The sequence below is a fragment of the Mustela nigripes genome, chromosome 12 (assembly GCF_022355385.1).
Source record: "Mustela nigripes isolate SB6536 chromosome 12, MUSNIG.SB6536, whole genome shotgun sequence".
Lineage (NCBI taxonomy): Eukaryota > Metazoa > Chordata > Mammalia > Carnivora > Mustelidae > Mustela > Mustela nigripes.
Genome location: NC_081568.1, coordinates 36296244 through 36308614, shown reverse-complemented (window position 1 = coordinate 36308614; position 12371 = coordinate 36296244). Strand labels below are relative to the sequence as shown.

Sequence of the window (12371 nt, the reverse complement as noted above, 5' to 3'; positions counted from 1 at the left end):
CAGGAATTTGGACTGGACCGTCCATCAACAGCTAGAGTTACTTATTTTTTCCCAGAGTCAAAATGCACGTGCCAGTACCGGTTGCCAGTGTCTGGCGTGCCGAGTTAACACCCCCAAAGAAACACACGGTAAATTCCCAAACATGAAAACAAAAACGAGCATCTCACTTCTTCCCTCTACCAGACCTGCCCAAACGAACCCCCCACCCCACCCCCACCCCCACCGCGGTCCTGCCCCTTCGCTAACACTGAGGAACTCAGGAGGAAAGTAGTTACGCACAGCAGGCTGGGAAGATGACGATGAAGACGGGGTTAAGATACCGATAAGCCCTGAGGTGAGAGAGAGCCTCCTGCCCTCTGCGTTAGGTTCCTTGAAAAGCTCCGTCTTGGAGGACTTGGGAGCGCCGGAGTAGGACTTGCTGAGCAGCTTGTGGCTTTTCAGTCCGTACAGCTCTTCCACTCTGAGATTACTGGAGTAAGATCGGCTTAACAGTTTGTGGGGCTTCAAGCCGGCGTTGTGCTCACACCGCGGGTCTCCGGAACAAGACCGAGTCAACAGTTTATGCGACTTGAGGGTGAGGCAGTCCTCTTGCTTGACGGCGGCGGGGCACGGCCGGTTCAAGAGTTTGTGCGACTTAATTGCCGGCACGGTCTGCTCCGCCCTCGGGTCGCTGGACAGGGAGCGACCAAAGGTCCTGTGAGACTTGGTGGCGCACACGTCGTCGGTCTTGACGGCGCTGGAACAAGTCCTCCGCAGCAGCTTGTGCGTTTTGGAGATCCCATCTTGCTCCGATTTCAGCTTGGATTTGCTTTTACCACAACCGGGGGGAGGGTAACTTGGCGACCTTGAAAACGGAACAGCAGTTACTACGGGGCAAACCGGGAGCGCGACACACCGCGGAGGCTCCGTCAACCGCACAGGGCGACAAGGCCCGCCTCGTGGAGCTACAGCCCGTCCCGCGCAAAGAGAAAGTGCGAGCATGCGCACTGCGAGCACGGCCGCCGAGCCGCCATCTGCACGGCCGCCGAGCCGCCATCGCAACCACGCGGGACGGAAACAAACCCTCCGAATGCGGAAACGAGGAGCCACGTTTTTGAGGGAATCGACAGGACCTAGTCCGTCCTCTGAAGTCACACAGAACATGCGTGGATGCCGAGACCATCTTAAAGAATGCTCGGAAGGACCTAACTGTGGAGTAGCCCGTGGTCAGAATCGAGAAAGACAACCGACAAGTCATCTGCTACCCACCTGCGCAAGGTAGAAAATAAATGCAGGGGAGATTTCACCTTCTTCTCTGACAGCTTCTTATTGTGCAGGCAGTTCGATTTGTCTTTGCTCTGTTTCCACTGCTGTGTAACGAATGTCTGCATGATCCTGTCAATCCAAAGGAACTCTGTCATCACAGTTCCAAGAGAATTTAATAGGCCATTTCCGTATTACGTGGAGGGCGTATTTATCGAAGGAAAATCAATGCACGGGAATTGGTGAGATTCTAACTTCGAATCATACGAGATGGTCCCGTATGTAGGAAAGCCCCATGTAGGAAATGTCTATGACTTTACTGCATTTTTGTTAATAACTCATTGATTACTGCAATACAATTAATAACGTGAACGATAAAAGAAGTGATAAAATTAGGGACACCTGGATGGCTCAGTCACTTAAGCATCTGTCTTCGGCTCTGGTTATAGTCCCAGGGTCCGGGATCAAGCCCTGCATTGGGCTCCCTGCTCAGCAGGGAGACTGCTTCTCCTTCTGCTTCTGTCCTCCCCCTCCCCCGCCACTGGTGCTCCTGCTCTCTTGTGTACTCTCTCTTTCAAATAAATAAATATCTCTTCTTAAAAAAAGAATTGATAAAATAACAGGCTATAAAAAGATTTAGAACGGCAGCCTTTAAACAACTTTAGCCAAAGTTCTTTAGCCAAAAGCAAATTCGGAATTATTTTGCTGGTGCCAGAAACACAGTTTTGAAATAATGTTTGATAGTAATTATGATTTTATTACTTAAGATACAAGTAAAGTCCATTTCTTTTCAGTTGATTTGCTTATGCAATTTTCTTCATGAAAAGGGAAATAAAATGAAACCGTGAAATCGTTAAGTAAAAGGAAAACACGTAAAACTGATTCTATGGCAAAATATGAAATCAGCAAATTTTCTCTCTCTGCACAGCCCATTCACTTTAAAACACACTGTTTAAAAAAAAAAAGCAAGCAAACAAACAAAAAACTAAACTGTATGTCTTGGGGGGCCTGGGTGGCTCAGTCAGGTAAGTGACCAACTCTTGGTTTCAGCTCAGGTCATGATCTCAGGGTCATGAGATTGAGCCTGGGGTGGGAGCACGGAGTTGGCTTGAGATTTTCTCTCTCTCTCTCACCCTCTGCCCCTCCCCTTCCTGCATATGCATGCTCACACTCTCTAAAACAGCAAGTAAATCTTTAAAAAAATAAAAATAAATTGTGTGACTCTAAAAAAGCCTTTAGTGACCATCATAAAGCAGGAATTTGATAACTCCTGATCTCAGTATTTTCTAAGTCAAGACCACAGCACATCACTGTTTTTGTAGCAAAGAATTCTGGAACATCATCTCAGACTCTGTCACAGCATTGTTTTCTGAGAAGGGTCCCTGAATGCGACAGCTTCTCAGATCCTTGAACCTGGGATTCAAGTGGCAAGGGCAGAGGGTCCATGAAGGCTGAGATTCAAGTGTGAAATTTTACAATTAAGCATTCTGTATACAATAAATTAAATATTCTGATTTTCTTTTTTTTTTTTTTAAGATTTTATTTAGTTATTTGACAGAGAGAGATCACAAGCAGGCAGAGAGAGAGGAGGAAGCAGGCTCCCCGCCGAGCAGAGAGCCCGATGCGGGGCTCGATCCCAGGACTCCAGGACCATGACCTGAGCCGAAGGCAGCGGCTTAACCCACTGAGCCACCCAGGCGCCCCCAATATTCTGATTTTCTTTCAAAAGTCAATTCAGCATTGTCTGCTTTTTATGTTCTTCTCAAGTTATTTCTGACACAGATTGCTTTTGGAGCAGTTTATTGCTTTTGGAGCATTTATTGTTATATATAAACAAAAAAAAAAAAATTGGTACCAATACTTACCATTTATAATACACCAAGGGGTAATGCTTATAACAGATTTTTTTTTTTTCTTTTAACTCTCAACACCCTCAGGGAGCTATTATTCTACACATTTCACAAATAAGGTTAAAGACAGAAATCTTCCCAATTTAGCCTGGTTAATAAGTGGCAAAACCATAACACCTATGTTATCCAGTACAGACTGACTGATGCTAACATATGCTACTCAAACAGGTGTGACTCTTAGCACGAAGACCATTATTTATTTCTCAAGATCCTCAGTTTCTATCAAATTATCATCAATAACTAGAAAGTACAACCTCGACTTAGTACTCCAGCCTTTAGTCAGTGAGCTTAGATGAGTTCAGAAGAATGGCATTTCTGGAATATTTGGGGGCCTTTTCAGCTAGAGAGGTAGTGAGGAAGAAGGGGTTAAAACTGCACTCAATGATGTGGTCTTCAGTAAATTCACCTTCAAGCTCAGGCTAATGGAATTTTTTTTTTTTTTAATTTAACACTTTACTTTTGAAGATTTTTTTTCACCCAAGATTTCAGCATGATTTAAGTTTAACAGTAATATTAGGGTCTTCATTTGTCCCTGTACCTAACCTGAAATCCCCAAGTGATACCACTCTTCATACCAAGCAGATTCAGATTCTTTTTCTCCTATAAGAAAATTGCCATTCCTATATACTGTTCCATAAGAAACCTAACAAGTGCTTTTCTAATTCTTGATAGATGAACTGGAACAAAAAAATAAATAAATAAAAAATAACTATAGCTAAAGTTGTTCCAACTTTGTATTGCATTAGCATTCCAAAGTGTGACCTCAGCATCTGAAACCAATAGCTCCTCAACTTGGACCCCCAAACCCCTAGATGTTCTTGGATTCAAAAGGTGGAGTCAACTGTCCTGTAACACAGTTAATGTTGTGTTCAGCGTCCATGGTAATGTGAAATATACATAGGAACACATGTGGTCTAAAGGTCACCTCTTGATACCTGAGAGCCATCCAGAGATTTTAATGCTCCCACCGGTGTTTGTGTTTACTATTATGCCGGCACTGTGAAGAGTTACTACAGTTGCCATTGTCAAAGATCAACTACACAAGACGATGTCATAGTCAGCTGTTTCAACAAAGGTAGTTCCAACAAAGAAAAGGGAGTATATGTGGGCTAAGCTATGCTTTTCTTCATGCTGATTTCAAAAGGAATATGCACTGGAGGAGCCAGCACTATATTCAACCTGTAGTGGTCTAACAGCTTCAGTGAGATTGCATTATGCATCAAATCAAATGAACGTACTCATTTGACAATTGAAATCTGACTTTTATTTTAATTTGCACTTCAGTTATACATTGTATTTCATTTTATAAATGCAAACTCAACAGATGAAAAATTTATACCTAATTTTATGTTTGTTTGTATTTAAGGCAATCCTGGAGATTTGCAAGGCTTTTTGTTTTTTCCTTTTAAAAACAACTTAAGTTTGATTGATGCAAATTCAGCATCAAGTCATATATCATTTAAGAGCCTGGTGGTGGGTAGTAAGGAGGGCACATACTGCATGGAACCCTGGGTGTGGTGCATAAACAATGAATTTTGGAGCACTGAAAAAAATTAAATTTAATTTCATTTAAAAAAAAAAACTTGCACTTAACTATTCACTGTTTTAAAAAAAGATGAATATTTCCATGGCCTATGCCATATTTAGCCTTTGAATGATAGATACTTTATATGAGGCTGACCACTATACTACATCTGTTTTGGGTCAATACTTATTTTTTTCTTTCGGGCTCTTTTAATGCCTTCATGTTCTCCCAATATTCATTCAGTGCCAAAAACATATCCCAAGTCTTAAATAAAGCAAAGGGATTCCTATGATTATATGAGAAGCAGGTTGGTGGATGGGTCAAAAGTATTGATCTGAGGTCAGATTCTGGCTCTGCCACTTTCTCACTGTGACCTTAGCACCCTGCTTAATCTCTCTGGGTCTCGGTTTCATCATCTAGGAAATGTGGATAGTAACAGCACCTGCTGGATAGCACTGTGGTCAAGATCCAGTGAGTTAATGTACATAAAGTGCTTAGAATAGCACTTCACATACAATAAGCACTGTGTATGCATTTGTTCCTGCAATCGTTATTAAGCCCGTCTAGTAGCCAGAAACACACCAGATAAAGAATCACAGGAAAAGTTTAATGAGTGTTTCTTATTTGCTGAAAACAAACCAGAGTAGTGATAACAAAAGGCCTAGATTTTGAGTCTGCCTTCTTAACTTGCTATGTTTCTGGAAAATTTCAGTTTTCTCTTATGACTTACTGTGAGGATGAGATCATATTTTTGGAAATCATGTAATTTTAGACTAGAAAGGATAACCAGCAAACCCAGTTATTTATAATTTAAGGAAAAATAAATTAGATTAAAATTTAATAGGAATCTATTAAGAAAAAGTTCTAGCCTGTATACTAAACTGTCCATAGAACTAAAATTTACCCTTAGAAGTAATTAACCTTTTTAATATGTTAAACATTTAGATGGAAATATTAATGAAATGTTACATATTCTATAAAGCGATTAAACAATGAATACAGAACACAGCTTTCCTTAATTTCTCAGAGTTAGAATTATACACATCATTTCTTTTTCTGAGTCCAAACAACATACTCAGACATCATTAAAAGGCAGAAAGTTACATATTCCAAGATTTCTGTGTTTTTGCCATTCTTGGCTCATCTGGACCTACTTCATTTCACTTTAAAAAAAAAAAAAAGTTAAGTGGCTAAAAAAGTACATAAAGTAAAACTATGGACTTTGGATGATAGGTATCAATGTACATTCATCAACATTAACATCATCTAACAAATGTATCTTTCTGGTAGGACACATTGATAGCTGGAAGCCTATGCATATGTGGGGATAGGAAGTATATGGGAGATTTCTGTATCTTGTTCTCAGTTTTGCTGTGAACTTAAAAATGCCCTTTTAAGTTATTTAATTAGGAAAAAAAATTAAAAACAAAGAAGAAAATTGGGTGAGGGTAAAAAACATCACAGGAGGGGAAAAAAATACAGAAGATGTGCCAAGGTATGGTGGTAATCAACTTGGATGGCATAACATAGAGGCAGGCACCATGCTTAGCTCCAAGATCTGTAAGATATTAGCTCAACACAGAAAACAAAATCCAATTAAGAAAACAAAACCAGCAGCACCTGAGAGGGGCTCAGTCCGTGAAGCATCTGCCTTTGGCTCATGTCATGATCTGTGCGTCCTGAGATCAGACCCCAGGTTGGGCTCCCACCTCAGCGGGGAGTCTGCTTTCTCCTTCTGCCTCTCACTCTGCTCAGGCTCTCTCTCTCTCAAATAAATAAATAATATCTTCAAAAAACAAAACAAACAAAAAAACCAATTCCACTGGAAAAGCACACTTAATCCTAGTGCAGAAAAATAAGAAAATTTTTAAGTGCTTATAAAGAAGCCACATGGCATTCTACAATGTGCTAAACATATGTTGTAAATTTAGTTTTAGAGATGTGCAATTCAAAACATTAAGGGTTTATTATCTAATTTTTATATATTCATATTTAAACCCAACACTGGGAATTTGCAAGAATACTACCATATCTTAATTTCCTTTCAAATGTGATCCACATATAACTCATATTTGCACAATGTCAAGTCATAAAAACTTAAGACAATTCTAGAGCTACATAATATATACAACCCTTTATAACACACACAAGCTTCTCTTACATAATAATCTCAAGTAAAATGACTGCAATACATTCCCTATGTAGTAAATGAAATAAAAAGTTTCAAAGTACTTTCTCTTAGAACATTGCTCAATAAAGACTAATGTCTGATGCCCAATTAAAATTCATTAAAATACAGGTGAATGCATGAACTGAATCATCGTGGAGGGTGCAAACCATGTGTTTAAATATATAATAATCTAATGATAAATTTAAATTGAAGTAAAATTTGTATATTCAGAAGAATAAATAATCCTTTAGGAATTCTCCAGTAATACAAATTCTTTTTTTTTTTTTTTTTTAAGATTTTACTTATTTATTTGTGAGACAGAGAGAGAGAGCACAAGCAGGGGGAGCAGCAGGCAGAGGGAGAAGCAGACTCCCTGCTGAGCAGGGAGCCTGATGTAGGACTCAATCCCAGGACCCCGGGATCATGACCTGAGACGAAGGCAGACACTTAGCCGACTGAACCACCCAGAAGTCCCAGTAATACAAATTTTTATAGCTGATGTATATAGCATAGGATTTACTAAATTTAATTTTAACTATACGCTACCAAGTTTTACAAGTCATTTTGACTTGAGTAATTTTATGCTCATAAAATATAAATTCAATCATTGCATTAGAAAAGGTCCAAAGAGGAAATAAAGGGTTTATTTGAAAAAGGAATGATCATTTTAAGAGTGTAAGCAGAGGAGCTAAGCACAGTACAGTCAGCCAGGGCCAGTGGCTGTTGACTGTTACCACCTCTAGGCCCCAAGAACAAGCAGAGGGAAACTGTAACGAACCCAATAAGAAAGAGAGTTATGCATAGGCTATGGCCTAGAGCAGAGAAGAAAGCTTCATTTGAAGGACAAGTCAACTCAAGGTGACCTCTTAGGGTGGAAATCAAAGGCAATAAATACTCCCTTCTTATACTGTTTCTTCCTCTGTTGGTCACCTATTAGACACATTAGAACCTGCACCCACACAGATCAGCCTCCACAGGCAAGGGCAGGGAGGGAAGAGACCGGACCTGGGCAGGCAAACAAGGATGGCGGCTGCTTCAAGCGGGGAGCTCTGCCAGCTACACTACTGATGCAGTTCTTGGCATCAGATGAGTTCCTCTCCCGAGGGGCTCACTTCAAAAAACTCTTTTGATAAGAAACAGGGGAAAAGAGTGAGCAAAATGAGAAATCAATTCTTTTTCAAAGAAATTTTTTTTTCCCCCTTGGGAAACTTACTTCTTCAGCTGATGTCCCAGTCCAAATCGCTCTTTTGTAGAAATCTGAAAGACATCAACAGTGGGCACTGCAAAGGAAAAAATAATCAGTCGAAATGTTGAGCTGAAACTTAACCATCAGACAGGGAAAAGACCAAAAAGGAATATATATGATACAGTACATTATGTACACATACATAAATATATTATACATTTACATATTATATAGTATGTAAAACATATTTATACCCACATACATATTTTAAAATAGCATACACCAGTCCTATAACATTGCTATTTATGCTTCATATATATATATAGATTTTGGAGATCATTCTTGGTCATTAGATACCATACACTAACATATAACATGTGCATATAAGAGTATCATATGTATAATGATGAAGAATCGCCAAAAAATATGTAAGTGTAAATAGCAATATGTAGGATAGTTTGTACATGATTCTTTAAGTGGAAGAGGCATGTTTGTATGAACAACACACTCTTTTTTTTCTTTTTGCAATAAAACAGTAGATGATGAGATATAGGAGACTTGCCTTTCACTAGGGGACCTGTCATGTGTTTTTACCAGGTACATGCATTTCTATAAGCTAATAACTATGATGTTTATGAATTTAATAATCTCTGAAAAAGTCACTCACCATTCATTCTTCATGGGTTTATTAAAGAATATCTATCTGAGTGTCCACTGTGCCAATCATTATAGATAGAATGGCAAAAAAACAAAACAAAACAAAAAATAAAACCCACATACACAAATATATCCCTGTCCCCATGAAGCCTTGGTCTAGTGGAAGGAGACAAACAAAAACTAGACAGATAGACTACCACATGGTGGTAAAGGTTCTGGGGGAAAATAACGAAGGGAAAGGGTCTTGGAGTAAAGGTTACATGGGAAAAATATGTTCCAGCACTTGATAGCATGGCAGAAGAAAAAAGTGTCCTATCCAGGGGAAATCACAATGGCACGGCCCCTAAGGGAGAAATGTGCCTCATTATTCTAGGAAGAGCAAAGAGACCAGTGGAGCCACAGAGCAGTGAACAAGGTATCCCTTTAGAAGCGGAGATCTGAGAAGGACCACAAGTGTGGCAGCATAAGATCTCTGTAGAAAACAAGGGGAGAAGTAGGAAAATCATTCAGGAACTTATTAAAGTAATTGGCAAGAGATGCTGTGGTCTGGATCGGTGGAGGTGGTAAACCATCTTGTTAACAGGACATTCTCAGACCACACATGTCCCACACTGGAAACCAAATTGGCACCCTCAATTTCCTCACCCCCTGGGTTGGCTATTACTCTGGGACACAAACACTCCACTCATCAAAGAAAACTGGTGCTAGAACCATCAATCAGTTCCTTTTCCAAAAGCATTCCAATCCTTGGGTACAGACTGAGGAACTGAGTGGACATCACTCAAATCTCTCCTGTCCCAAATCGAGGGCTACAGAAATTCAAAAATGAATAAAAAATCCTAACATCTTGGAAACTCAGCAGATTTTTATCTTATTATTTTTTGTTTTTAGAGAAAGATGACAAAAGTGGAACTTGCTGTGCTCTCTTAGAAGATTTAAGAAGACACAATTTCTTCCCAGGTAGATGGAATAAAATAACTGGGGAGATGGAAGCAGAGAAACAAAAGGGACCTGTTTTTTTAAAAATGCAGAAAAATCCAAAATGCACTAGAAGAACTGAAATTATCACTGGAAGAAACTGTATAAGATGCATAGAGAGAGAGAGAGAGGGAGAGAAAAGAGATATAATAGACACAAATATTTACCCTGGATATATAAATTATTCCTACAAATAAATGATACAAAGACCAAAACTTATTTAGACTGTGAATAACAGTCTGATGAAAATAAACATCAATATTTTACCAAAAGGATAAATCTTCTAGGGAAATGTAAGTTACAAACACTGACTCAACTAGCAGTATAAAATCTGGATGACTTAAATTTTAGAATATACTAAAACAGCTAATAAGATGGTACTTCCAAAAATGTTCCAAGATTCAAGTGATAAAACTTGTGTTATTATTAAATTAATGAAATTAATTATTACTATTAATTAACTTGAATGTATTCAGAAGATATTAATAATCAGTGAAACTGGATGCAGAGTGTATGGGGACATGGAGTACTACCTTGGCAATTTTTCTGTAAATCTAAAAATGTTTTAGATTTGTATAATTCTTTTGAGGGATAGAGCGAGAGAGCATGTGTGTGTGTGTATGTGTGAGAGCAGGAAGAAGGGGCAGAGAGAGAATCTTAAGCAGACTCCACACTCAGCGAAGAGCCTGATGCGGGGCTCAATCTCATAACCCTGAGACCATGACCTGAGCAGAAATCGAGTCCGACGCTTAGCCAACTAAGCCACCAGGCACCCAATTTTTATAAAAATTTCCTCAAGTAATAGCTTTCTGATAACTAATGATCAGTTAGAAAATAAACTGGAATATAAAAGTCCCATTAAACTAACAAGTACTCATGAATAAATTTAGCTAAAATTACTGACCTCATGCAGAAAAACAGAAAACAAAAAACACAGAACGGTACTGATACCTAAAACTAAAAACAACAAACAAGCCTTCCTTTAAAGGAATAAAAATGTCTATCCTTCCTAAATCTATTTAAGAGTTACCTTAAAATAACCAAATAATTCCCCAAGAGGGTTCAGTTTTAGGGACAACAGACTGAGGAAGAACTTGACAGAATGCACTACAGAAACATTTTCATGTTTTAAAAAAGGTGATGGTTACTCGATTTTTCCTAGTCTTTCATATAACGTAGGTTGGGAAGGCAGTAAGTGAGGGATGCTTAAGATACTTGGAAATGATCCTAACATTCATCACATACATGTACAGTACCAATGATGAGATGATTTGTACAGAAAAACATTTTTAATAATGTTGGCTGTTTATCGCATTAAACTGAAAGCAGCCTTGCCCTTCAAATCAGAAACTAGGCTTATACAAGAGCAATTCTGAAAAAATACATAATAAGAAAAATCATGTCTTTTTATTTAAAATGTATTTCCTCATATACAAGGAAAATAGTCCTTATCTTTAATATTAAAGTGGATAAAAAGGTGTATTTCTTTAATTCTTATCATTCCTGTTCACTTACAGATATTTTGTCAGATTAGCCCTGATCAAATATTACAGCTCAAATAAGTATTATTCATACATTTCCAAAACCTAGCAATGAATTTTTTCAAAAACAGCTGTTAACTAGGTCAGTTTCAACCTTGGATTATTCATAAAACTTGAGGTGAATTAAGACCAAAGGGTACCACTGAAAATAAATACATAAAAGGTAATAGTAAGGAAAAAAAGGGAAAAAATAGCCCAATAAGTACACATAACAAAACACAAGCAACACCAAAGTAGATGTCTTACAAATGAACAAAATTAAAACACTTCAGACACAAGCTAGCAGAGGTTTCTAAAGTATTTTTACCTTTTTTTTTTGAGGGGGAACTATTATGACCCAATAAACTTATGGTTGGCCAAGTTTGTCTCATTCACAAAATCAGAGTCATTCTGAGGTTTGAAAAAAAGAAGAATCCTCATGTTTCCTTGGTTTATAAACTATTAGGTAGGCAAATCAACCAATAGAAATGAAAACAGAAGGACTAAATTATGGATGAATTGTAATACCAAAGAAGGTGTACCAAATAATAAAATCATCTAAATGTGAATTGGAATATAATTATTAGAACATTTACCCCAAAAATATTTTGTTATGCAAATGTAGTAAATAAATATATATTTATGAAAATATAGCAAATCTTTAAAGAGACATTGAGAAGGAAAATCTCTGCCTAAAATTCAAGATTATATTTCAAAAATGAGTAACAGTGGTAAGATTACATAAAAGCATGCCACATTCTCATCTCACACAGATGGAGTAGTGTGAGTAGAAATGAACTGACCCAATTTTGTTCCTAACCCTGATAATTAAAAAAAAAAAAAAAAAAAAAAGTTCAAACATAAGAGCTGCTCTTTCTTTTAACCACAAACAGAATAAAACCAAATGGTCACATATCAAATCCCTAAAGAAAGAAAAATAATTAACCATACAGCACGGTATTTGGGGGAACAGCAAAAACACATATACCTATAAGCTGGAATATTGTGCAGATATTAAAAATTATTCCATTTCAGAATATTTAATGACTTGAGAACAGTCTCATGACATAATAATAAGGTACATAAACTACGCAGTTCAATGTCAACTTTATGAAAATGAGCCAAGCGTGCACAGGAAAGAGAAACACCAAACTATTTGCAGGTTTCTCACTATAGAGGGATT

At 38.0% G+C, this 12371-nt stretch overlaps 1 protein-coding gene across 4 annotated transcripts in view; it reads right to left on the bottom strand.

Moving 5' to 3' along the window:
• The window catches only part of PARP8 (poly(ADP-ribose) polymerase family member 8), a 178691-nt gene that overhangs the window by 48359 nt on the left and 117961 nt on the right, over positions 1-12371 (bottom strand). For all 4 annotated transcript variants that reach the window (XM_059417100.1, XM_059417101.1, XM_059417099.1 and 1 more), the window contains 3 exons: positions 8061-8127; positions 1249-1374; positions 280-844 (listed from right to left, as the gene is read on the bottom strand). In XM_059417100.1, the coding sequence (XP_059273083.1) occupies positions 280-844; positions 1249-1374; positions 8061-8127 (758 nt within the window). The remainder of the gene's footprint in view (positions 1-279; positions 845-1248; positions 1375-8060; positions 8128-12371) is intronic.